A 26501-nucleotide genomic window follows, 5' to 3' on the forward strand; every position below is an offset into this window, starting at 1 on the left:
AAAAAAAAGTCATCAATGTAGTTTTCTACAAAGTATGATGTCTTTGTCAACACCGTTTTCTATTTTGGCCTATATTGGAAATTTCAATCTGTTATAGTTTGTACAACAGCAATGCTATCTTTGACATCAAAATTAATTAGTTAAAATAGGAATGTATATCACTAATCGAAATACATGATAAATATTTATTATGATTGATGTATAAAGTAAGAAATTTCGTTTAATGTCTATTAAACAAAATAAGTTTTATATAATACCATGTTATGTCAGTTATTTTGCTAAGTTAGATATTAAATTAACTTTATCCAAAACAAAACAACAATGTAATCAAATTTACTCATGCAAATTAATTACAAATCTTGACCTCAAATAGTAACATAAAACCACAGCTTGATCCAAAGACAAATACAAAAAAAAAGGTAAAATTCACTTTTAAGTTTTAACAACACCAAAAAGACTAGCATTTAGCACTAGCTGCCAATCTTGCTTACCAAGGATTAGCATTAGCATTTATTTTGCTTATTTAGATATCAAATCAACACACCAAATAACAACCATTACCAATTTCTCCAACTAATCCTCATCTCCAATGTCACCCTCAACCAAGAGAAACATTAGCTTTTTTCACTTTCAAGAAGGCCTTAGCACCATTAAGAGTTGCATCAACTCTCCCATTTGACAGTGGCAACTTCTTCTTCCAACAACTATCACCTAACCTGAAAATAGCCACAGAACAAAAGCAATCTTCCAAACAAGACTTCCTACATTGTTCTTCAGTAAAAGGCCTTTGAAGCACATAATCTGATAGAGGCCAATCAGTGTCTATCAAAATATCGAAGTCGTAGAGATCGTTTCTTCCTACACATCCTTGTATGAAATCTGGCTTACAGCTACCATACGGATCACCAGGATCAACCAGTGAGTAACTTTTTGGACACTGGCATATTGGTCTCTTATCCTGTCCCAAAGTGCAGAAACTATTATATCCACAAACTCCACTACCAGAACTGACAGTATAAAGACATATATTATCAGGTTTGGACCATACTGTGGTCCAACCTTCACTCTTAGTTGAACTCTTTGGATGCTTGAAAAGTGTGAACACTCCATCAAAATTAAGACTTGCTCTAACATAAAAATCTGTGGTAGAGACTTTACTCTCTTCTCCTGATACATTGTATTTCTCATTATTCTCTCCCAAGACATACAAGTACCCTGATCTGTCAAAGACCAATTGAGTTCCAGCACTTGATGTACCGGATCCATCAGTTTTACTTTCATAGTAGTTTTCTGTATTAACATAACCAGATGGTAAATTAATAGAATGCATAACAAGATTACCATCACTTTGTAAAAGAAGCTCAAACCTTCCTTTACTGAAATCTGTCTCCTTAAGCCTTGAAGAAAGCTTTCTTCCTTTTTCAACAACCTGAGAAGGCAACAAGGTGTCACTAGGAAACTTGAAAGTTTCCCAAAGACTGTTGAAATGACCATCCTCAAGTACAAAGTTGCCGGTGTCATTGAACACGCCGCGAGAAACTGCACTGTTGAGTCCCTCGGTGTTCCATAACCTGACACCATTTGGAGAAGATAGCACCAACCCATCTTTGGCAGTGAGTTCAACTTTTGACCCTTTTGGTGCAGGACTATCTCCATTGGCATACCACACAACAGTTTTCTCAGAAAGTTTTGCATACCAAATGGAAAGCAAAAAAAGATTAGTGTCTTTGAGTGGAAGAAAACCAAAGGCAAAGTCACCGGAAGGTGAAAGCAACCATGGAGAGGTGTTGGTTCCTGCAGTAAAAGAATCACCAATGGCTATAGTACTTTTGGTTTGAGCTGCAACACTGGTGGATTGCAGAAACAGTGAGTAGAGGAGAAAGGGAAGCAGAGAGAAAGCCATGTTTGGATTATAGAATCAATTTGGAGACATGTTATGTTAAAGCACTTATTCAATAGATATTTTGTGTTTATTAAAATTAAAGCAGTTATAGTCAATAGACATTTTGTGTCCATACATATTGAAGCACTTATAGTCAAAGTGCTTGAATTTTGTGTCCATCAACATTAAAGCACTTAGAGCATCTCCAATGGTGTAACCCATTTTTGGGTTCTTTATGGGTCCCACTAGCCACATCATCTTAAAATAATTTTTATAATTTTTATTTTAATTGTATAATTTTAAAAAGTTATTATTGGGCCCACAACTTTACCTCATAAACTAATTTGATTGGGTACCACAATTTTTTCATAGTTGCATTGCAATGCAATGGTACTATGATGTGGCATGTCTAGGTGGAGAACTCAAAAGAAAAGACCACCATTGAAGATGCTCTTAGTTACCAGTCTTTTTATCCAATTAAGAATACTCTTTGTGCATCATATCAAGTCTCAAGATTATGTTTGATAAATCTGGAATTTCAATTCCCTTATTATTAATTTCATCATTTCATTATTTTTACCTTTTATATTTTATGATAAATTTTATTTTTATTTTTATTTTTGAAAATAAATTATTATGAAAAAATTTAATGAATAAATTATAGGTGTGTGTCCAATAAAATTCTAGAAATATCAAAATATTTATCATTTTCAATTTATTTTTGATTAATAAATTAATAATAAAAAGTTTACGTAAATAAGTAAAATGTGATGGATTTCAACTCGAATATAATATTTATATTGTTAATAAATCGAACTATATGAAACTAGAGACTCACATTTTATATTTTTAGTTATATATTTCCAATCTTCAATTTTCGAAATAAATTTAAATTTTGTTATCTTAAAATTTAGCTTTGAAATTATATTATTTAATTTCTCTGTATTTAAAATATATGAATTTAAGCATTAATTATTTTTTTTGGGTAACAATTTAAGCATTAAATTTGAAGACAAAAAACAGAATTTTATGTTTATAGAAAATTTCCAACATTCTTTTTCGAAATGGTGTTGATTGGAACTGTTATTGGGCGATGGGGTGTTATTTCCTTTGGAATTGGCGCAATAGAGAGAAGCATGTTAAAGAATTTGAACAACCGTATGCGCCGGCAGATTTTATTTACCAGAAAACCAAAGATTATGAACAAGCTGCAAAGGTGAATAATATTGTCATGGGCACAGAGATGATTACTAAGAGGATTGTGTGGTCTCCTCCTAATAGAAATTGGTTGAAGCATAATGTCGACGGAGCGTGTAAGGTGAATAAGGCAGCTGACTGTGGGGATTTGATTAGAGACGACAAGGGTGGTTGAGTGAGGGGGTTTGCTACAAATCTCAGAAGCTGTAACATCTTTATGACGGAGTTGTGGGGAGTTTTTGAAGGTATTAAGCTTGCTATCTCCATAGGAGTTCAGGAGGTTGACATCCAAGTGGACTCTTTATTGGTGGTTCAAGCCATTAATAAAGGGTACTCTATTGTTCGGAAAAGCTTGACAATTATTTCTCATATTCGAAGACTGATGAGTCATTTTGCGAGTGTGATTGTTGGTCATACCTTCAAAGAGGCTAATCGTTGTGCAGATATTTTAGCCAATATTTGTTGTAATTCAATGCAGGTTTTTACCATGTTCGAGTCAGCTCCTGTTTGCTTACAGCAACTTTTCAATGAAGATGCTAGAGGAATCCCGATAGCTAGAGTTTTTTGTTCCTAGTTTCTTTGGTTGTTTGGGCTTAGGCCCTCTTTGTTAAAAAAAAAAAAATCCAACATTCTATGAAAAAATTTAGTTCGAACGTCTTATTCTTTATTTTGACAAAGAACATTTTTGGTATTAAGAAACTATGGGGTGCCAGTTACAATTTTTGGAGTAGTAAGTTAAATCCTCCAATATATCAGTATAACAACATTTGGATTGAGAATGTACCAAAACAAATCTAGGCCCAAATAAAGCCCAAATAATAAAAAATTTGTTTCCTTAATAAAAAATACTCCCTCCAAGTTTACCGGCTTATTTATAAGCAAATGTCTCCTAAATTTTTTTGGCCTTGTATATAAGTAAATGTCCACAAATCAAGACAGGTCCAAAATTATCCTTACATTAATTACTTAATATTGTTATGGTTTACAATTTAATTAAGGATAAATACATAATTGTGTTTTATCTCTTACATGAAATCAAGTAAAGTAAATATATTTAACTATCTTTTTTAATAAGCTAAAAACTTGTCATTTTTCTTATAAATTAGGCCAGAATAGTATAAGTGTAACAAAAATTCATCAAAGGCCTGCCAACCAAATGTAAATTAAATATTATTAAAAAGAAAAACAATACTTGCAAGGTTTGGTAACTTCACTTAAAAATAACTCTTTAACTCATCAAGATGAGGACAACATTGTCAAAATCAAAATCATGCATAAGCATAACAACAAACTTGGAAGTTAAAAATTTGAAAATTTTCTTTAACGTATAAAAGTGGGTCCCATGTCAAATGTTACTAATCTAGGAAATTCAAACTTTGGATATTATTATAATAATAGTAATAATAATTTGAATTTCTCTCACTCTCATTCAACAAACTTTGAACTCTGACAGCTCCGAACTGTCCCATAATGTTTTTCCATCTCTCTCTCTCTCTCCTTCACTTCCCACCACACTTCTACAGCTTTTTCAAAAGAGAAACTCTTAGATGCATTAAATTACTTACATAAATAATCTTTTTCTTCTTCTTCTTCTTTCTCATTCTACATTTTGAAACATAAACATAAACATAAAACATGTCTGGTCATTGGGGAATTCTTGTTTCAGATCCATCTCTTCAGAATCAGTTCACTCAAGTTGAACTTAGAAGCTTAAAAACCCATGTAAGTTCATCTTTCTCTTCACTGCTTCTTTTATGATTTATATGAAAAGATTGGATTTTTGATCTTGTTATTGAAATTTGGAATCTGGGTCATGATGATTGTTTGTTTGTTGGTGTAGTTTATGAGTATGAGGAGGGAAAGTGGGAAGCTTGTGATTGCTGATTTAGCTTCTAAGATGTCAAGATTGAAAGTTGTGGGAGAAAATCTGAGTGAGGAAGAAAGAGCTTCTTATGTTAAGGATTTGTATCAGAACACTGATGAAGAGGTTGATTTTGAATTGTTTCTCAAGGTGAGTTTTTTCATCTCTTCAATTATCAACTTTTTGTGTGTGGTGGATCTTTTTTGCTTTGTGTAAATTAGGATCACATTTTTCTTTTTGTTTTCATAAGGTATCCCGAAAAACTTATGGAAATAAGCTTAGTTTAGTGTTTATAGCATAAACACTTATCATATTAGTGTTTACAGATTAGTTATTGCGATAACAAATGATCAAATAAAATCAGAATTATCATTTTAAATTGCGGTCGCGGATGCGATTGTAAGTGTTGCGATTGCAGTCATTTGCTGCGACGCGCATTGCCACTGTTGCAGCGTGAAATTTGATTGGACGGTGTTTGAAAGACACATTTGAAAATTAATGAATGTTAAGTCACAAGTGGTAGAAATTGTGGTTTCGAACTGCAATTTAAAACTAGAATCTGTTTTCATAAGCACTCTCAAACAGTCTAAGTCACAAGTGCTTATGCCACTAAATAAGTTCAAATAAGTCAATTCTAATAGATGCATAATATGAAGAAAAAGAATACCAAAAGTTAGTATGCTTCATGTGAAAGAATTGCTTAGATGTCAAATTTTGATGCACTGGTGCTACGATGATAACAGGTTTACTTGAAACTTCAAACATTTGCGAATTCTAGAACAGGAAGTAGTCCGAAGAATTCCTCAGCATTCTTAAAGGCAGCTACTACTACATTGCTTCACACAATAAGTGAATCGGAGAAATCATCTTATGTTACACATATAAATCACTATCTTTCACAAGATGAGTTTCTCAAGAAGTACCTTCCTATTGATCCTTCGTCCAATGAGCTCTTCGAAGTTGCAAAAGACGGTGTTCTTCTTTGGTACTACACATTTTCATCCACCTAGTTTAACATTTTTAGTATTCATGGAAATTTTATTTGAGAAGAATTATTACATGTTGTTGTAGCAAGCTTATCAATGTGGCAGTTCCGGGGACTATTGACGAACGAGCAATCAATACGAAAAGATTACTCAATCCATGGGAAAGGAATGAAAATCACACACTTTGCCTCAATTCTGCTAAAGCCATTGGATGTACCGTAGTCAACATTGGCACACAAGACTTCATTGAAGGAAGGGTATGCTATGCTACATTAGATTCTTTTTCTTTTTCGGTTTTTCATTTCAGCGCTTTAGTAACTAGATTGTTTTGTTATCGTTTCAGCGTCATCTAGTACTCGGAGTGATATCACAGATTATTAAGGTAAAGTGTCATTGATTATACAGAAATTTATCGATATAATCTTTTGTTTATACTCTTGAGTTTTGTATTTTAGATACAATTGCTGGCCGACCTCAATCTAAAGAAAACTCCTCAGCTTCTCGAGTTGCTTGATGATAGTAAGGTAAATACTTTCTATCATTATTCTTATCCAATTTTCAATTTTAGCACGCGTCGCTTCATATATATATTTTGATTTAACAGGATATGGAAGAGTTGATGAATCTACCACCCGAAAAGATCTTGTTAAGGTGGATGAATTTCCATTTGAAGAAATCCGAGTACAAGAAGATTGTCTCTAACTTCTCCTCTGATGTCAAGGTAACTAACTAATTTTGTTAATGACTAACGAGATGAAAGTGTTGTATAGTTCGGGAAAAACCAAGTTCAAATCATAGTAAATGCATGATATTCTATGAGTCGAGCGAGTATTGCCAATTGCGAGGCATTAATCAATAAGTGAAGCTTCGCAATGCGTTTCTTGTAAATTGTTTCTGATTGAACTTTGTATGGTTCTGACACTAACAGGACGCTGAGGCTTATGCGCATCTTCTAAATATTCTTGCACCAGAATACACTAATCCCTCCACATTGGCGGTAAAAAATTCATTTGAAAGAGCAAAGTTGGTTCTCGAACATTCTGATAAAATGGGCTGCAAGCGATACCTAACCGCAAAAGACATTGTGGAAGGTTCCCCAAATCTTAATCTTGCCTTTGTTGCACATATTTTCCAGCACAGGTGAAAATGATCTCCCTCTTGAGAAATATTATAGTACTATATATCAATTTTTTTCGTTTTGGTTTCTGAGAAACGTATGCTAGCTATAAAAAAAACTCGATTTTTCTTTTGTAGGAATGGACTTACAGACCAGACAAAACAGATTTCACTCCTTCAAGCCTTGCCTGATGACACCGAAGATTCTAGAGAAGAGAGAGCTTTTCGCCTTTGGATTAACAGTCTCGGAAATTCAACATATATCAACAATGTCTTTGAGGATCTTAGAAACGGGTTGAATATCTCTCACTCGCATGTGTCCTATTTCCCTAGCACATACTATCCTTCAATTGTTTGTTAAAACCTTTTGTATGGATCATTAATCATATCTATCGTAAAATTCATACAGATGATGGTTTGTGATTGGTTGACATTGTAAAAAGTTTTACACTAACAGTACATCATAATTACAGGTGGATTCTCTTAGAGACGCTTGAGAAGGTGTCGTCAGGGATTGTGAATTGGAAGATTGCTAACAAGCCTCCAATTAAGATGCCATTTAAGAAAGTTGAGAATTGCAACCAAGTTGTGAAAATAGGGAAACAGCTTAAATTCTCATTGGTAAATGTTGCTGGAAATGACATTGTGCAGGGAAATAAAAAGTTAATACTAGGTAGGTATATGCTTTTGTTACTTGTTGTTGGTACTAATTAATCTATTGAGCATAATCAAACTGAATCATTTGGTCATATACATCAAATTTTAGCTTATCTGTGGCAATTGATGCGATACAACATCCTACAACTTCTAAAGAACTTGCGATTTCACTCTCGCGGGAAGGAAATAACCGATGCTGATATTTTGGAATGGGCTAACAGCAAAGTTAGCAGCACAGGAAGTCAAAGCAGTATGAACAGTTTTAAGGTATTGCAAATCCTTTCAATATATTCAAAGAAGCTTTAAGAATTGAAATTGTATCTATGTTACATTTTTCATTATTTGACTAGTACCGTCTACCACGGTTTCAAATTTCAGGACAAACGTTTGTCCGACGGAATATTTTTCCTTGAGCTTCTTAGCTCAGTGCAGCCAAGAGCTGTAAATTGGGGACTTGTGACAAAAGGAGTAACTGGTATGTTTTCCTGTAACTATGATTTCAACGTCGCACCCTCTGTAACAACGACACCTCTAAAGAAAGACGTGTTTGTGTCTGTGTCTGTGTCTGTAACACTCCTATAACAATTGTATAAACAAAAATCTCTTGCTCCATTCAGATGAAGAGAAAAAGATGAATGCCAGCTACATCATCAGTATTGCAAGAAAGCTAGGTTGTTCTATATTCCTGCTTCCCGAAGACATCACTGAGGTAATTTGGAAGAACCAATATTCATTAACTTGCGTCGTTTCCAACAAGGATTGTTTTTAAAAAACATGTTATAGTAAAAAGACTCAACATTTTGTTTAGCGGTTACTAATCGTTTATGTTTTTATTTTTTGGTTCTTGACAATGTTTGTTATATAATTTCAGGTGAATCAAAAGATGATTCTTACTCTAACAGCTAGTATAATGTACTGGTTCCTAAAACACCCTCATGAAGAAAGAACAATTGGAATTTCAGATAGTGAGAGTGGTAGTCAATTGGAGACTACATCAAATTCAACACTAGATGATTCTGCTTCTGATTCATCTGTTGATGAAAATGGAAATGTGTAAATATGCCAGAAGGGACCCATTTTTTATTTATCAATATGATCTTTATTTGAACTCATCATTATAGTTGATCAAAAGGTCAACGTGTAATTTATTGGTTTCAAAGAAAATTTTGTTTAAGCAACTGCTGTGTAAATATTGTTTTTTGGTTTGTTCCCTAAGTTTGGTACCTAAGTTATGTGAAGTTATGTGGTGTGCCTTGGATTAGATGTTACAGTAATCACTTCTGTCACAGATTCAAGTTGATGAATGAATATCAATCATTTCATATATGCAAGTATGTTGGTTGATCCATTCAATTGATGAGTATTTGTTAATATATCTGTTAGTTGATATCCACAAGAACTGTAGGTTGTAGTTTTCAATCCACCATTCAATTTCTTTTAAATGAAATGTCGGTCAATATGTTTAGTTATGTCGCGCTAAATAAGATAATGTACAATACTAATAGAAGATTTATTATCACAAAACAACTTAATAGGATCTTCAGATTGTATCTTTAAATCTGATAGTACATTAGTACTTATTACAACCACTACACTTTCATCTTATTCATTGAAACTATAAGGTTTCCACACAAGAAGATACAACAGTTAGAAGTATATCTTCGATCACTTACTAAACATGTGTAATCATCAATGCATGTCTTCATACTTATCCTTCCACCTCTTTTAAACAAGTCATCCCCCATAGTGCATTTGAGATATAGTAGAATTCAATATATAGTCGGCAAATGTATTGTTTATGAATCATATATGAATTGACTCATTACACCTATGAAGCACCAACACTTCTAAAATCAGGTGTGTAGGTGTCCGTGTCGATGACGGACACCTGCACCAACACTTACAATTACATTTAATTTATTTATTTTTTCAAATTATTAATGGTGTCGCCGTGTTAGTGTCGGAGTCGTTTTAGGGGTGTCCGTGCTTCATAGCATTACACTAACCACATAAACCAAACATGACCTAGTGTGTGTGACAAGTGATATCGTACCTTATTAATTTTTCATTTTTGTCTACAAAACTCATCATGTGATTTTGCTCAAATAGAATACATGTAGGTTTGCATCAAAGCTTATTTGTTTTATTCAAAAGATCAAGTACATATTTTATTTGAGATAAAAATATCTTTTTTAGTATAATACCTCAATTCCCAAAAAAAAATATTTGAGTTAACCAAAACTCTTAATCTCAAACTCTATTGTTTTTTTTTCTTATTTGGATCTTGAATTGCATATAACGTAATGTCAAACTCTTATGCGTAATCTTTACTTGATTTATGCTTCTTGAATCTTCTAGTACCGCCAATCTGCTCCAAACCTTCTTGTGCAGCAATCACCCTTTGATCCTACCGATTCTCTGAACGATGAATTGTTTTAATATTTGAGAACTCTACCTTATATGTAACCTTCGATGCAGTCATTACCAAGGTAATTTGGAGAGAAGAAGCTTCTTCTTTTCAGCACCAATGACAACAAACTCAAACTTATAAGTTTCCTGAAAATCTCAACCAAATATAAATCTCTCATTATTAAGGTCTAAAATCAAATTAGAGGTTGAAGATGAAAGAATTTTCATTGCAAGGGTTTTTTTAACTTTCAAAAATGAGAGGAAGTTGATTTCACAAAATCACAATACAAAATGATGTAAAGTTGTGTAGGGTTGTATTTGAAAAATGATGACAAAAAGATTTTATATGTGCTTGAGATTAAGCATAAAAATGAATAGAAAAAGTTAGTTAGATTCTAATCAAGAACATTTCATGATTTGAGTCAAATGAACAAGAGAAATGGAATAAGAAAGAAAAATGATTTTAACCAATTTGTTATATGATTTGAATCAAGTGTAAAGTCTTATTCGAATCAGATAGCTCGTGATTCGAATCAGATAGCTCGTGATTTGAAAAAGTGTAAATTCTTATTCAAATCAATTCAAACAGAGCCAAAAGAAAATGTGAAAAAATTGTCTAATTCGTATCAGTTGTAAAGTCTAATTCGAATCAAATCAAGCAGAGGTGACTTAGATCGGCCTGATTCGAATCAAGTGTAAATTCTGATTAAAAACAAGGTGTTTGAAAAACTTGGTTTGCCTTTGTTCAATTTAATTAAAGTCAAGATATGTGCTTAATTTGAATCAACCACACAAAATCTCAAATTTTCATATTTTTAAAATACTTTGAGATTTTTCTTTCTGCCTAACTTGAATCAATATCATCATGATTCTTATTCTACTTACTCATGCAATTGACTAAAAGCATCGTGATAAAGCTCAAATATAAATATTGATTTATGCATACTAAAAATGAATCAATTCAAACTTGATTCAAAGATGTGCAATCATAAAGAAGATTCAATAAACCAAAATGAAAAGACAAACAACAAAATAACCGTATTGGATATGTTCCCTTTGAATGTATCAGGGACATGTTACTTCGGTCTCTCTTTAGGATATGTAACTTCATAGGATGGATAAAGTTATACCCAAATAAAATTATCCTAAAATAAATGAACATTTTCAATTTTAAATATAATATTAATTGTTTTTTCTAATTCTATCATCTAATACTATTTTTATCATTTCAAATATTTGATAAAGAATACTTTAATAACATCATTCTCTCTTTCAATTATACATTTTTCTTAATTTGTATGAAATGGTTAACTAAATCGCTCATTGTAGGACAAAGTGATCACTATAAGACGGAGAGAGTATATTTATCATTATAAAGATTAATCACATAATTTTATGTTTGAATTTGTTTAGGGATTTATCTTAAAAATTACAAAATAGTTCAAGGATCTTTTTACAATGTTGTTCTGTTGAGTTTATATTCATAAATAAAATGTTTTCAATATTGAGAAAAATGAAGATGCAAATAACAATAACTCAAATGATATACATTCATCTCAAATGATTTCACTAAATAGTGTGAATTAATATTTTTTTTTTAAAACATTTGTCTAATTTTTAATTTTTCATCAGTTTTTTAAGAAACGTATTCTGTTAGAAGTTACTGTCTGTAACTTACAATTTACAATGCTGTTACTCTTGAATGCTATCCATTACAGCCACACGTAGTGTTTGCAATAGGTGAGTAGAACCACTATAAAACACAATGTATGGATGTATCAAATGAAAAATTGTTTGCTTCATTTGGAAGACCAAATCACAAATTGCCAAGGCAAAATTTGGCAAGAACATATTAGAAAAACAAATAAGAAAAAATATTCTCAATATTGTCATAAAGAAACCTAACCACAACTTCACAAGAATGTAAAATACTCACACTCCAGACATTACAATAACCTATGCACACTAAATGCTCAAGTTTAACACTGCACTCCTGAAAAACCCATCACAAACCATTATGTTCGAGTTTGACACCAAGAATCCATTTTGCAAGATGGGCCAAATATGGCTCTGCCTGGGAGCTACTACTCAAGATTGATCCAAGACTCTGAAGCTCGGTATCAAAATCCTTCTCAAATTTGCTGCAATTATTTATTTAGGTCAGAATGCTCACATGACATGAAGTCATCAGTATCTACGGACACTAATATAATTATAAATAGTTTTGTTTTTGGACTTACAGAATAGAATCAGTGACCGCTGAATTTCTGGTGGTGGACTTCAGGACCTGACCTGATTTTGATTGTTTAGTTCCGAGTGAATCAATTTTAGATTCATCTGGACTATGTAATACGATAGAAGATGATATAAGCCACTGAGTTGCAGCTGCATATTGAAGGCACATGGATTTAAGCTTCTCCACCTTCTGCAATTAAGAACCCAATAAAAACCAATCATGAGAAGTGGTCAAACTTTTCACAATTAACTGATGGCAAATGTTAAGAAGGTTTGACAAAGAAGTGAGGCAGATAATAGTTTTAATTAATAAATCTATCAAATACCATTAATGTTTCTCTTAAAAAGGTCCAATACACAACAGCATAACCATATATATTATATTTTATAAAAACAAAACAGAGAACTAACCTTCAGCAACTCAGGTAAAAGTAGTAAACACTCTCTCAGACACTTATCAAGGAAAAAATCATGATGTTGAATAACCTGTTTCAGACAGAAAATGTTACACTTTCTCAAACATCCAAGCCCCCCACCCCCTTATAAAGGAGAGAAATACTCTAGTATCATGTATGTAACATGATTTATACATCACCAGTTTTGCAATCTATGACGACAGAAATAACTTACCTCATCTATGCTATTTGCTGACTGAAGTCTAGTATACATCACGTGCCAATTGGGTTCAATAACCTAAAATACAAACCAGAGTCAGAAAACCAAGAACTAGCATAACTGCTCAGTTAAGGAACCAAATTTATGAAAAAGAAAGCGAGAAACCCAGATCCAATCCTATCCACTTTGAAAAGTCCCGACTACAATTATCCTTTTGCTATGCAAATTGGTCATAAAAATATGATTTGAGAACTGATTTGATCTGGTTTTGAGGAAGTAAAAAGACAATACATGTGTAGTCAGAAAAGAAAAACTTGCCTCAAATGTAAGATAGTGCAAAAGGCTATTGATAAATTTAAGCATACTTCGACACAGAAGAGAAGATCTAGAGATAGCAGTTCCACGTGTATTGAGAGCACGAACTCCCTACAATATGAGACCAAAGATGAAGGTAAGACGAATTAAACACAAAAGACAAAGTGAAGCAAAGGCAATCATAGCCATACTTGATGTGTTTGCCAGGCTCCACATAGCTGACGGTCAACATGTTTGCAGTGGAAAAGAAATCGAAAAATTAACTGGTAATTTGTAAGGGCTTTACGTGATAATACTATAGACAATGGCCAGTGCACCTGAAAAGAGAACCAAAAACAACAATATGATGCGACTAACTAAAAGCATACTTTCTCAGAAACTTGTAGAGAAAAAAATACCTTATAACTTAGTGAAAATGTTTCAAGTCCGGTGATGCTAACAGGCTCTTCCAGAATATCATTATTACTAGAATCTCTCTGGCTAACTTCAGTGACATTAAATGTGCCCAACCTTTTAAGCAAAGATGATCTTTCCTGAAAGTATAAAGTTCGCATCATGTGAGAATACTGAATTTTACAGCTCCAAAATTTCTTACAAGATGTATAAGTTACTTGCCACGATACAGGTTAAGCCTTCGTGATAAGGATCGACAGAAGCTGCTGTTGTACGCAGAGCAAGGTCTAGAAGAGACTGCGTCATACAGGAAGACAGCCAAAGCAAACAAAAGATAAAGGAAAGTTAGAGTAAAGCCCCCTTTCAAAATCAAAATAGGAAGGTGACGAATGAAATTTACTAGAAGAAACAAATGTATAGTAATTAGTAAAGTGAATAACATCCCATAACTATACCTGCAGCTTCTCAACTGATACTTCATCAGGTTTTTTGGCCAGCTCATCTCGAGCAATATCCATAAAATGCACTAAGAAATCCCCCTGTGTAATCATGAACATATATAAAAAAATATCAGTCAACAAAAAGTGTTTCTTAAGTGTACTTTATCAATGAGTATTTGTGTCCAAGAGGAAGGAGAAAATCACTTTGATTTGCATCTATAGATTCTATATAGCTGTATGCTCTAGGTAGGCATGTCAAACCAGCTCAACATCCTCTTACAGGGTCCCCCCTTCAATGTGATCACGTAATACAAATATTCCATGGGCATTTAGGACTGTGTTTATTATTGTTTCATTCAAAACCATCATATGCCTTCAGACTACAAACAGTAAGATCTCATGTCACATCTTTAAAGTTGCTACTAGGAAAGCAGAAGAGAGGGAATACTTAAGTTAAGGATGGGGTGCATTTGATTTGTTTATGTATTCATCAATAATTGCAAAAATACCAACTTATTTTCACGTTTCCTGTTTGTTATACCATTTTATTGGCAAATTGTTGCAAACAGGAAACAATGTAAGGTAGTGTTTTAGCTTTTCTAGTGTTGCAAGTTATTGTCTCCAAATTGAACAGTGTAAGATGAACATGACCGTACCTGATCAAGAAGAAGATAGTGTTTTATAGACCGCAATTTTCCTGTTAAATCATACTAAACATACAAACACAATTCACCATCAGAACTTGGGTTTTTAACAATAACAACTATTGCAGAAGCATTAAACTGTAAGCTGAAAATTTAAAAACCTAATCGTATTAAAAATCACCTTTTCCTTAATGAGATTCACAAGTTCGCCACTTGCGAAGTTATAAGCAGCCTTAATACATTCAAGATAATGATGATTTGAGCCAAAGCTCATTAGTTTTGAATTTTCTGATGGAGGGACCTAAAGTAACAAGTAACTGCATTTAGTGAACAATAAGTATTTCACAAGCACACTCCAACTTGAATGGCTGAGGATCATATAACTTTACTCTAAATACAAGTATAACAGTAACAACACCTGAACATTGTGTCCACATTCTCTCAGGACATTTAGATATTTTCCTGTGGTCAAAATTGTTCCCGCAGCATTGGCAAGGAAACTAGGAATTCCATCTTTGAGGCTGTAACGCTGTCGCCAATACTTAGCATCATAATCTTTAGTAAGACTCTCCTATAGAGAATATGAAACTTAGGTCATACGGAAAAAAAAAACAAGTTTTGATATTAATTTTGGGCTGTATTAAGTGACTAAATTTTATTATGTACCTTTTGAAGAGATTTGTCTTCTGCGATGAAAAATTCACCATAAGGATCATCTATTACTCCTTCATAGACCCATCTTTAGGATTGTTTGATTCCCAGATGGATAATAAAATGGAACATTAATTAGAGATAACTCAATAATAAGAGTGCACAACAATCTAAACCACCACAATATTCAAGGTTATTAAACTAGTATAATAACAATTATAACTGACAAATGTAATAGCAAAAAAATACACACTCAAAAGTAGAGATTTGTTTGAAGGTAAACAACATCGAGCACATTGTTCACATTTTTTTATGCATCCGATATCAAAAGAAATCAAGCTAGTTCTATGATTAATAATACAAACAAAAGATTATAAGATAATTGAAAAAAAGGGACTTGGATAGAGATTCTAAACCCCAAAAGAAGGGTGACAGGGCTTATAATTATTTAGTGATATATGTAAAAACCAATACAAACAGTATATTTGAATATCCATTTGATTTGGTGTATGCCTATGGACTTAATACATATTAAAGCAGAAAATAGAAACCTTTCTAGTATGCTCATGTAGGCTCTACTTGCACATTGTGTCATTTTCTCCAGCAACAACCTAACTGCATTATCTCCAGCCATAGCTTTTGCCTACATACAATGGAATCCATAGTGGAGAGAGTCAAGTGCTTGAGAAACTAAACTAAACAGAAGTTTTTAAACATTGTGCAGACTTCAGAGAATGGTGACAATCACAAGTGAGATTCATTACCTGGCTCTGTAGTAAGTTAAGAACGGCAGAACCAGAAAAACTATTGGCTGAAGCCTTCTGTATGACAGTAGACAATGCCTGCATAGACCTCAACATGGGCTGAAACACATCATTGAAGGTATTATCAGCAATGGTTAGACAAACATTTACTGATTTACATTTAATCCAAGACGAAAGCATACCTGACAGTAGAACCACAATCCTTGAAGGGAAAGTCTCCCAAGCCGGAATTGGTGCTCAAGTTGTGCCACCAAGGCCTGGTAATCCTGGTAAACATAATGACATGCCTTAATGGTAAAAAGTACATTCTTATTCAAATTGCATATTCTAATCAAAAGATACTGTAAATGCAGAACTGCAACAGAGGTGAACATTTACTTTGCTAAATAATGCCATGCTACTAGTTTTTGCTCAATAAAGTAATCGGCAAGTCAAATATTTGCATGGCTCCTGCATGAAATTCCAGCAAGGCCCAATAATATGCAGATATTGGAGAAGGAAACTGCTCAACAGAACCTGGGTTCTAAGATAAATAAGATTAGGATTTATAAGAGTGTGAAACAAACTGTTTTGCTTCAACAAGAAAGGGCTATGGTCTTTGTAGAGGGATTGCACTTACGGACACTGGCAACTGTGACCCATCGAAGTTCCACTTTTTTTATCTGGAAGATACCTTATCCTATAATACCCTTTACCAAAATATTTTGAAAATAAAAACACTATTGTAAAAACTAAACTAGGTCTGCACATCCATAACAAAATACTTCACCCTAAAATGAGTTTGAAAGTGCAAATGGGTACAATACTAAATAAAATTTTAGACTTGGCCTTATGAAGCGCAGAAACAAACACAACATAGCCACGTAAACACCAATAATGTCCAAAATATAGCACACCATGTGACACAATGTCAAAAATATAGCACACCGTGTGATCCTATATATCTATAATCTAGCAGACAGTAACATGCTACTAATAGAAGTTAAGGGGCCAACTATAAAAGTGAGTGTATATGTACACAGACAAACATCTTTTCAAGAAGCAAACAATCACTTCATGTGAAACGTAAATCAAAAACTGACTCACTATTCAGAAAAACATACGAGAAGGAATTCCCTAAGGGCAGCAGAAAAGGCATGATTAACTAGCCCATTCTGGAACTGAGACCTCGATTCCACAAATTGGTTGATCAACAGAAAACTCCTACAAAGAGGGAAAATCCGTTTTGCCAACTCCTGCAACAACAAAAACTGACTCAGACAGAACTCTATCATTGTAATGTTATATTTCATTATTGCAATGTTGCATTTCATTATATTGTCCATTATCTAAAGTTATACAGTTATAGCATAGGCCACTTTACATTCCCTGTCAGCTTATTTGGCAGAGACCTCGAAAAAACACAATTTGGCGGCAGAGTTATGGTTGAAAATCACAATTTAAAACAATGGCTGAATATCTAAACATGATTGCAGAAAATAATTTTCTTAATTTGGGTTGCTGCCAAAAGAAGAGAGAAAGTTTAAGTAAAATGCATTGTATTATTTGAATAGTAAGCTAGATGTTTCACATTCCTTTACAGAAGTTTATAAAAACGAATTAAGAATACAGAAACATTGAAAGAAAAACCTAAATGGGTTTAATGAACCCATTAAGCATTAGGTTACGATACTGAACATTTTGAACTCATAATTTTTTTTCTCAAAAAATTGTATGTAAAGCATTTCTATTGCTGATATAGCTTGGTTTTCTATCTTAACTTCCTATCATAACTATCACCATAAAGCAAAAGGTGAAGGTTTAACAGCTATAATCTTATGATTGCGGCTCAAAACATCGCAGTGAAAAATTATGCAAATCTCACCTGCAGTGCCAAATCCATAGATGGGTCCACCAGGAAATTAATAATCTCATCCTTCTTTCCTCGAAGTGTTTTGATTGAAATGTAGCGTCCTTCAACTCCAACCATAGCAGAGAGCACTTCATCAATAACAATAAGCTCCTACATTTCAGAAGAACAAGATACTAGCTGAAACCTTTAAAGCTTGTTGACACCCTAACACAAACTGGATTATGCATAGAATTGTACACATGAATACATACATACACAAAAGCCAGTCCTTAAAATCCAATACAACACCACTCATCAATAACAATAGGGAGCCAAATAGTATGGAAGCATATAGAGGATATATTACAAAGTGAAATCAAATAACTAAAAAAACCTAATCCCAATGCAGTTTTATGAACAAGGCATAGTCAGTACCTTAATTTCTTATAAATAATAATCACATAGTTCACTTTGCCTAATTTGTACAAATAAAATATCTATTCAGCCAAATGTTCAATCAGCATCATTTTAATTACAAGCTTTTATGACACCATCGTTGTAAAGCTTTTCTTTACAATGCCAATCATTCATAACTATCTTATCATTAAAAAAAACTTACGGTTAATCTTATCGGCTCCTAAAGTCAGACAACAAATAGTACATTTTCTTAGTGTAAGTTTGGTTTAGCTTTTGAGTTTAAACGCAATTTTACACTAAAATTATTGTTCAATTGACTTTTACATAAATGTATCCAAACATAAATCATTTAAGTCCAACTCACTTTAACTAAAATCAATTATAAAAAATCACTTCCCTCAAAATCAATTCTCCTCCCCGCAGAACCAAACATACACGTAATTCCGAGCAATATTCCTTAAGGCTATGTTTGGGAGTTTGGAGGGGAAGGGAGGGGAGGGCTTTAGAAAATAGAAGGAATTAAGTGAAAAGGATAAAAAGATTTTGAGTGGGAGGGTTTTGGAGGGTTTGAGTTTATTCATAACACCAAAAACCCCATAAAATGGGGGAACTCAAAAATTGTATTGAAGGAGGGTTTTGAAGGGCTTACATAAATTTTCCAAATATTTTTTAGGTTGTTATACTATTTTGAAAATTAAAAATTTAGTAATGATAATAACTCTTTTATCATTCTAAACAAATTCATTTTTTCAAAAAATGTCAAATATTTTCCTATATTTTTTTAAAATTTTGTTTTTGGAAGCCTTCCCCTCCCCTCCCTTCCAAACTCCCAAACATAGCCTAAATAAAAGCTTATATATACACGTATAGAATGCATTCTGAATTGAAATTAGGTTTTCTACCTACTATAAATCTTAGGTCAAAATTGAATAGAATAGAATAGAATAGAATAGCATCAAAAGCAATTAAACTAGTGAAGAACACTGCAGCAATCACATTAATAGAGAGAAAATGGAAATGCGGAACAAGAACCAGAGTTTAGAGAGTGAAAAAAAAGTAACAGATCTGGGAATGCTTCAACGAGAGAGAAAGAGAAGAACGTACTTGAACTGGAGGTTCGTAATAGCCGATGAGATTTTCAAAGCCCGCGGCGGTTTGAGTCATGTTGAAATAAAGCAAACGCGGATCGGGAGAAAAAGCGCTTTTGAGAATAATCGATTGTTGGAAGATGGAAGAGTGACGAGTGAGAATCTGTTGTCAACTGATAAGTGATTATGGGAAATGCATAGAGTGAGTGAGTGTCTGAAGTTGTTACTGGATGGTCTTAATTGTTTCTCCTCTCGTGTATTTTGAATTTTGTTTGCGAGGGTTTCTTTCCTTTCGGAATCTCTCCATTCTTGAAACTTTTTTTCCGTTAATGATTGATTTTTTTTAATATGTTTCTGGTTAAAGTTTGTGATAGACTAACCATGTAAAATATGTCAAATATTACAGTGATAATAATTATTCTCTAATTTTATGTTTTATATTTTTAATTGAGTTAAATAAGTTTTTTAACTTTTATAAGTATTTTTTATTTTTAATTTTAATGAAAAAAATAAAGTTGCACCAACATAAAAAATAAGACAAGGCTTTTAGTACTTTAACTTATTTTAATTTCTTGTTTTAGTTATTTAACTAAGAAAATATTGAAGGTTAGTCTCTTAACTTCATTTTCATTATTTAATAGTGTCTCTTTCATCAAATTAAGGCAAAAAAAAGTTTAAATTTTGGTGATGTGGATGTGTAATAAGACTCAAGCTCTAAATGCGACTCAACAATGGTATAATAATGCAGGGTTTCCAATCAATAAGATAAAAAAACAAGCCCTAGTTAAAGAAGATGAACAATGTTAATTTAAACAACTTAGTAGAAACTATATTTTTAGAATCCGTATAGTGCGCACGATATAATAAAAAAGATATAATAGAATATAAATTAGAATAAGAATAAGATATGATATAAACGGGATATCACTTATCCTATCATGTGTTTGATTCACACAGGATATCAACTATAATAAGGTTATATATATATATATATATATATATATATATATATATATATATATATATATATATATATATATATATATATATATATATATATATATATAATTTTGTAAAATATTTTAATATTTATGAATAGGTAAAAAAATTATAATAGAAAAAAAACTCACACTAGTGAGTAAAAAATTTAAATTTTTCTTGAAATAAATCGTGAATTCTATTATATATAATAGATAAGCAAAATAAAGTAAGCATATATAATATATAAATGATAAAATTAATTTTTCAAGAAAATATATTTAATTTTAAAAAAAATTATATTTTTAAATTTTAATAATTATTTTAATTTTAAATATTTTAATTTATTAGGCTTTAATTTTTTTATTATATAAAGTTAAAAAGTTGCCCTTATAACAAACATACATATTTTTTTTAAAAATTATTTGTTAATATTTTTAATTTAATATCAAATTAATTTATATTTATATTTTTGTCATATTTAACTTTTTATTTTAAATTATATTTTATAGGGGTAAATTAATAAATTATTTTCTTATCTTATTTTGTCGGATTTTAACCCAGCTCATATTCAGAATAACAATTTGAACTAGTGAGACAGGATAGGATAAGTTCAAGATTAACTTGTCATATCAAGTTGGTCATCAAACACTGAATTGCGATAGGATATAATACAAATATCTTATCATGTCTCTTATCCTACACATCAAACGGACCCTTATGGTGTAAATGTGGAGTCACATTTGGTAAGGGTGGCAAAACAGGCCCGACTCGTTGGGCATATTCCCATTTTACTTGCACTTTAGTGCAGAGCGGATCAAGGTTTGAGGCCTCATCCTTTAATGTGACCGTCACGCTTTTTATGCGGGCTTTTGCGGGTATGAAAATTAACATATATTTTTGCATTTTTAGGTTTAAAAGGTGTAGTGTCTGCGGGCTTAACCTGCTCCGCCCTCACTTTTTTGCAGATTGGGCCAAGATTTTAGACATACACCCTTAACTATGTCTGCCCCGTCCTATATTTTTGTTGGGTGGACATGTCTGTTTGCCACCCCTAACATTTGGAGTTTTGTTGTACATCCATGTCATCCAAACTTTACATTTTTTTCCGAATTTGATGGAAGAGACCAAATAGAATAGTATAAGTGAAGTTAAGGAGCAAACTTGTAACATTTTTAGTGAAAGGACTAAAACGAAACTTAAATTAAGTTAAGAGACTTAAGGACTAAATATACCACAAAAGAATTGTATTTCATAAAATCATTGACATATTTTAGAATTAATTATATGACATGTTATAAAGATGATTTCTTTATTCATTTACCACTATTAGTGATAGAATATGAGAGCCAATTTCTTAGTGAAGATGTCAGCTATTTGATAACAAGAAAGGACATGACGAACACGAACCTCTCCACGTGCAACTTTTTCTCTAACAAAATGAATATCCATTTCAATATGCTTTGTGCATTAGTGTTGAATTGGGTTTCCCAATAGATAAATAACACTCACATTATCACAATATACCAATGTAGCCTTTCAAACTGGACAATGCAGTTCTAAGAGAATATTGTGAATCCAATAGGAATCAAAAGCAACATTAGTCACCCCCTCTATATTTGGCCTCGGCACTAGAACGAGATAGAGTAGGTTGACGTTTGGATGACCATGAAACCAAATTGACACCCAAAAATACATAAAACACATAATATCCTAATGTGGATCGTCTAGTATCGGGACATCCTCCCCAATCTACATCAGCATAGGAGACAAGATCTGCAACCAAGGACGGATAAAGATGAAAACCAAGATGAAGAGTGCCCTGAACATTCACCACCGGACTAAAGGTTTCACCACAATCAATGTCGACATGTTGAGTTTTTCCATCACCTATAAGACGAGCTTTGTGCCTCTCAAAAGAATCACCAGACTTTTCTCTATGAGTAAAAATCCACATTGATTGAATAGCATTCACACCAAATGGACGGGGTACTAAATTCCACGTCTTATTTTTAATAAGAGCATTGAATTCATCATTCATAGCCAATTTCTATTTCGGGTCACGAAGGGCAGAAAGAGGGATATGGGAATTGGTGATCTTATATCGATTGTATAATGAGCTTGGTTTGAGGTGTATCTTGGATTGGGCTTATAAATACAATGTTGGCTTCAAGTTACTGGATGTGGTTCAATAGGGGGCTAATGTGAAATCACTGTGGACGAAATTGGTGTAAGTTGTATTTGGGTATGTGATGTGGGCTGATGTATATGGATCATGGGCGTGGAAGATATTAGGAGAATAATTATTATCAACAAGGGAAGTTGAACCAGAATCTTACTTTGCTCGCTCCAAAAGGGTGGTCTCCTCCAACGCGAGTTTGGACCGTGCCATAACAAAGGTAGATAAGGTCTTCTTGTTCATCACGGTGTCAAAATTTGAATATTGTTCCACAAGCCTTGAAGCATCTTCAAAACCACATTCTAATCACTGACTGGAGCCCTAACATTGACTAGTTTATCGCAAGACTTTTAAGACGATTGCAATAAGCATGTGTCGTCAAAAAATCAGCAAGGTTTGTATTGGTAAATTCATTATTAAGGTACATAGCCCTTGAATTTTTATTGTCTTATCCATGATCAGCAACAATTTTTAAAGCATGTTCAGCCGACTCATCGTCAATGAGAATGAAGGTGAATGTCGAAAGAGATCGTGGTATAAATCCACTGCAAGACCACTGCATCAAGCCGCCTCTAAAGAGCGAGATCAACGACTTTGGTCTTCTCATATGCAGCTTTCTCCTATGCATCCATCGGAAAGATGATATGTTCAAGCATGTCATGGACTCGCGCTTGAAGTTTGAATAACGCCGACCAAGAGCGATACTGGCCAGATTCTAAATTCAATGTGATCGGAATAAGGGATTTCACATTGATGATTGACAAGGCAGGATGTAATTTTTGAGTTTCAAACATAGTTTTCACATTAGGTGATGATGTTGCAGAGATGATTAAGTAGAAAAAAGGATTGCAGAAGCAAGAAATAGGAAAGGGTGAGGACTCGTAATAAAAGAATATAATTTCTTGATATTTCTATTCCATAATCAATCAATATAATTCCTTGATAAAAGAATATAATTCCTTGATATTGCTACTCTTATGGTTTCTTATATCTCCCATTTTTTTATTAGTTGGCTTGATTAGATAGATGACTCATTGAAGATCGCTTTGTATCTCATTGTTTATTTGGATTAATAACATATATCTTACTAAAAAATAATAATAATAATAAATAATAATAATAATAATAATAATAATAATAATAATAATAATAATAATAATAATAATAATTATAGAATGTTATAGATTAACTTTTAACTTTTTTCTCTCTTTAATTTCAGGTCACATTGCCTTTACAAACAAAGTTCAAAATCCAAGCAATGATACCCAAAAACACATCAAACACTAAAAACTTTAAAACAAAAAAAAACTTTTAGGTGGAAAGAAAAATACTATAATATGATAGATAATCTTCTTGGTCCTTAAATAATATACTATCAAATAAATATCATCCAAGAGAATATCTATCTACTAATCAACAATGTCTCCATTGAATCACTTCTATATACATTAATCTCTCAAATTTTTCTTGTCTCATGCAATGCAAGTTGGAAACAAGCAACTTGGAAAGAAACACAACCCTCTTTTCTGCAATAAAAATTAAAGTCATATTAGAAAAGGAAGTTTATAAAATAAAACTTTTGGTAAAGAAGAAAAGAGCAAAAGTATGAATAATTGAATATACACTAATAAAAAGACATTTATAAAAGCAAAGTAATAAAGTTAATGAAAATTTAATTTTTAGTGGAGAAAAAAGAAAAAGTAGTGTATAATACCTTGGTAGTTTTGACATAAAGAAGATCTGGTGAAATTTTGTACAAATCTTCATCAACTGGTTTTGGTGTTGGTCTTGACATTGGTGGCTCATTCATCACATTGTTCACCCAATTTTGCTTTTTTTCATCTTTTTCATTTTGGGAACGTAGCTTTTCCTATAATGTTAAAAACAAATTAATAATTTTGTTGGTACTTTATAAAAAAGTCTAATTAATGTCTACACTACATAGTGTGCTATGTTTCATTATGATTTAATTTTTCATGCTAGTGTCTATGTTTTTGGTGACTCATTAATATAGGTGATAAAGGCTAAAGTTAGATTCATTATTAAACAACTAAAGATAACATCATAAATTAATATGGTGTTTATGTCAGAAAGCTCTTGCTTTAATAAATTGTCACGCTAGGCGTGAATCATTAATGTCAATTAAATAGGAGGCTCAATTATAAAGTCATGTGACCTACCATAGACAAATTAATTATTTTTCATAAAAAAAGCTAAGTTGTTCTCTTTATCTCCCACCCACACTCACTCACTATCTAGAGAAAAAAAATCTATAATCACTAACTATGATGCAAATATGAAATGAATAAAACTTTGAACTTTCTACTAGTACTTCTTCTCCTAAACTCTTAATTAATTTAATAATATTTATGTTATTTATTTAATATAAACTCTTAATTATTATTCAATAAAATTTATGTTATTTATTTAATATAAACTCTTAATTAATTTGTAAAAATATTTTAAAATATTAAAATTCAAAATTAGTTAAAATACAATAAATACTCCATTATTTTTAAATATATTTATCAACTACATTTTTTAAATAAAAAAATGTGAAAAATACAATAAATACATCTTAAATATAAATTTGTCCTATAATATATAAAGTTACTAACTGATAATAAATTTATTGAAAAATTGTAGTATCTAATTTTATAAATTTATACTTAGTAAATAAAATTAGTTAATATATATTAATTAATTAAAAATATGTATAATGATGAATATATAAAACAAGAAGAACAAGAGAGTTAAGGTAACATACCCTTCTACGAGGAACAACAATCATAGCAGGAGTAACAACATGGTTATCATACAAATCACCAGCAACATAGAGATCTTGATCTTCAGTTTCAGAGTTGTAACTATAGTGAAGAAAACCACCTTGTCTTGCAGATTCAAAGCACTCTGTGAATGGAAGATTATCATTCCAATCCCAGCTTCCAAATGCTGGCACATGGTTCCTCTTAAAGTCATATTCCTATTATATTTACACCCCCCACAAACAAACCAAAAACATGATTAGAACATGAAGTTAAGGTTAAATAATACATGTAACATAAAGAATGAAAGACTCACTTGATCCATTTGTGTGGTTGGAATGAAACAAGTGTTGAGTGAAAGAATGTAGAAGATGATTGAGGGAGAAGGTTTGTGTCTATGTGTTTTTGAGGTGGTTGGGAGCAATATAATTATAGACAAGAGAGAAAGAGAGAATGTGAGCGTGTGAGGTGGAGAAAGAAAAGGATGAGAGAGAGTGTAAAGGGTTGAAAATGATGAAAAGGGAAGTAAGGTGTAAATAGTAAAAAGAGATGAAAGGAGAAAATGAAATAACAGAGTAAGAGACAGAGGAACAAAGAGGTAAGACTAGGGATAGAGAGTAGGGTGAAAAGGAAAGTACATAGATAGGGGTGCGGAGAATGTATGTTCTCTCTTTTTCAAATTTCACATTATTTCCAATTAACTTACTATTCATCTTCTTTATTTAAATTATCATATCTACGTCTTATTCATCAAACAACGACTTATTCATAAAACAACGAAAGATCACATTTTATCTAAAATCTTAAGAAATTAGGTATGTATTTGAATTTTTATTTAATCTTGTTTAAGTTAGTTTTGTTATATATAATCGATTTCAATTCGAATAAAAGGGGAGAGTTGTGTTAGACATTCGACAATCAACGTAAAATTTTGTTGAATCTCTATGACATAGATCAAATACTCACAGAACACGTTTAAGAGTTAGCACCAAGATACATGTTTTTTGTAGATGATATATACAGTTCTTCTTGAAGAGTCGGATGAAGATTTAAATGAGAGGTTATGAAGAAGAACTTT

At 32.2% G+C, this 26501-nt stretch overlaps 5 protein-coding genes across 6 annotated transcripts; 2 read left to right on the plus strand and 3 right to left on the minus strand.

Moving 5' to 3' along the window:
* Window positions 1-303: 303 nt before the first annotated feature.
* On the minus strand, window positions 304-1974 carry LOC131618066 (G-type lectin S-receptor-like serine/threonine-protein kinase RLK1). Its single transcript, XM_058889336.1, has one exon. It carries the CDS (start codon window positions 1901-1903, stop codon window positions 599-601), a length of 1305 nt encoding a protein of 434 aa, XP_058745319.1. The 5' UTR covers window positions 1904-1974; the 3' UTR covers window positions 304-598.
* Window positions 1975-3296: 1322 nt separating this feature from the next.
* Window positions 3297-3653, plus strand: LOC131619855 (uncharacterized). The gene has a single exon (XM_058890903.1). It carries the CDS (start codon window positions 3297-3299, stop codon window positions 3651-3653), a length of 357 nt encoding a protein of 118 aa, XP_058746886.1.
* An 865-nt stretch (window positions 3654-4518) lies between these two features.
* Window positions 4519-9023, plus strand: LOC131616208 (fimbrin-2-like). The gene is made up of 14 exons (XM_058887477.1): window positions 4519-4801; window positions 4920-5090; window positions 5684-5925; window positions 6012-6183; window positions 6270-6308; window positions 6382-6450; window positions 6531-6647; window positions 6855-7066; window positions 7181-7336; window positions 7516-7715; window positions 7809-7966; window positions 8078-8174; window positions 8317-8408; window positions 8571-9023. The coding sequence occupies exons 1-14, from the start codon at window positions 4715-4717 to the stop codon at window positions 8754-8756; spliced, it is 1998 nt and encodes a 665-aa protein (XP_058743460.1). The 5' UTR covers window positions 4519-4714; the 3' UTR covers window positions 8757-9023.
* A 2901-nt stretch (window positions 9024-11924) lies between these two features.
* LOC131616209 (gamma-tubulin complex component 2-like) lies at window positions 11925-19852 on the minus strand. 2 transcript variants are annotated; one of them, XM_058887478.1, is made up of 19 exons: window positions 19518-19852; window positions 18030-18167; window positions 17269-17400; window positions 16348-16431; window positions 16166-16264; window positions 15953-16044; window positions 15417-15489; window positions 15169-15321; window positions 14932-15051; window positions 14763-14816; window positions 14122-14205; window positions 13889-13963; window positions 13672-13806; window positions 13465-13590; window positions 13277-13384; window positions 12974-13036; window positions 12755-12829; window positions 12349-12533; window positions 11925-12249 (listed from the first exon to the last, which is right to left on the minus strand). In XM_058887478.1, exons 1-19 carry the CDS (start codon window positions 19575-19577, stop codon window positions 12114-12116), a joined length of 1992 nt encoding a protein of 663 aa, XP_058743461.1. In that variant the 5' UTR covers window positions 19578-19852; the 3' UTR covers window positions 11925-12113. The 2 variants fall into 2 exon arrangements, with proteins under 2 accessions (XP_058743461.1, XP_058743462.1); XM_058887479.1 differs by lacking the exons at window positions 18030-18167; window positions 19518-19852 and having other exon boundaries at window positions 16544-17399.
* Window positions 19853-23841: 3989 nt separating this feature from the next.
* On the minus strand, window positions 23842-25981 carry LOC131618067 (uncharacterized). The gene is made up of 4 exons (XM_058889337.1): window positions 25740-25981; window positions 25426-25641; window positions 24373-24528; window positions 23842-24184 (listed from the first exon to the last, which is right to left on the minus strand). Exons 1-4 carry the CDS (start codon window positions 25746-25748, stop codon window positions 24131-24133), a joined length of 435 nt encoding a protein of 144 aa, XP_058745320.1. The 5' UTR covers window positions 25749-25981; the 3' UTR covers window positions 23842-24130.
* Between the last annotated feature and the right edge of the window lie 520 nt (window positions 25982-26501).

This window comes from Vicia villosa, linkage group LG7 (assembly GCF_029867415.1).
Source record: "Vicia villosa cultivar HV-30 ecotype Madison, WI linkage group LG7, Vvil1.0, whole genome shotgun sequence".
Classification (NCBI taxonomy): Eukaryota; Viridiplantae; Streptophyta; class Magnoliopsida; order Fabales; family Fabaceae; genus Vicia; species Vicia villosa.

Bases quoted from the DNA above. Each gene is read 5' to 3' on its own strand.
- LOC131618066 (XM_058889336.1), bottom strand. From the start codon at position 1,903: ATGGCTTTCTCTCTGCTTCCCTTTCTCCTCTACTCACTGTTTCTGCAA.
- LOC131616209 (XM_058887478.1), bottom strand. From the start codon at position 19,577: ATGACTCAAACCGCCGCGGGCTTTGAAAATCTCATCGGCTATTACGAA. The intron at 13,964-14,121 runs GTATAGTTATGG...TGTATGACGCAG, and splicing joins TATCAGTTGAGAAGCTGCAG to TCTCTTCTAGACCTTGCTCT. The intron at 12,534-12,754 runs GTTAGTTCTCTG...TCTTAATTGCAG, and splicing joins TTTTACCTGAGTTGCTGAAG to AAGGTGGAGAAGCTTAAATC.
- LOC131618067 (XM_058889337.1), bottom strand. The intron at 24,529-25,425 runs GTATGTTACCTT...TTAACATTATAG, and splicing joins TTGTTGTTCCTCGTAGAAGG to GAAAAGCTACGTTCCCAAAA. The intron at 24,185-24,372 runs GTATTATACACT...TTTTTATTGCAG, and splicing joins TTTATGTCAAAACTACCAAG to AAAAGAGGGTTGTGTTTCTT.
- LOC131616208 (XM_058887477.1), top strand. From the start codon at position 4,715: ATGTCTGGTCATTGGGGAATTCTTGTTTCAGATCCATCTCTTCAGAAT. The intron at 4,802-4,919 runs GTAAGTTCATCT...TTGTTGGTGTAG, and splicing joins TTAGAAGCTTAAAAACCCAT to TTTATGAGTATGAGGAGGGA. The intron at 7,067-7,180 runs GTGAAAATGATC...TTTCTTTTGTAG, and splicing joins GCACATATTTTCCAGCACAG to GAATGGACTTACAGACCAGA.
- LOC131619855 (XM_058890903.1), top strand. From the start codon at position 3,297: ATGACGGAGTTGTGGGGAGTTTTTGAAGGTATTAAGCTTGCTATCTCC.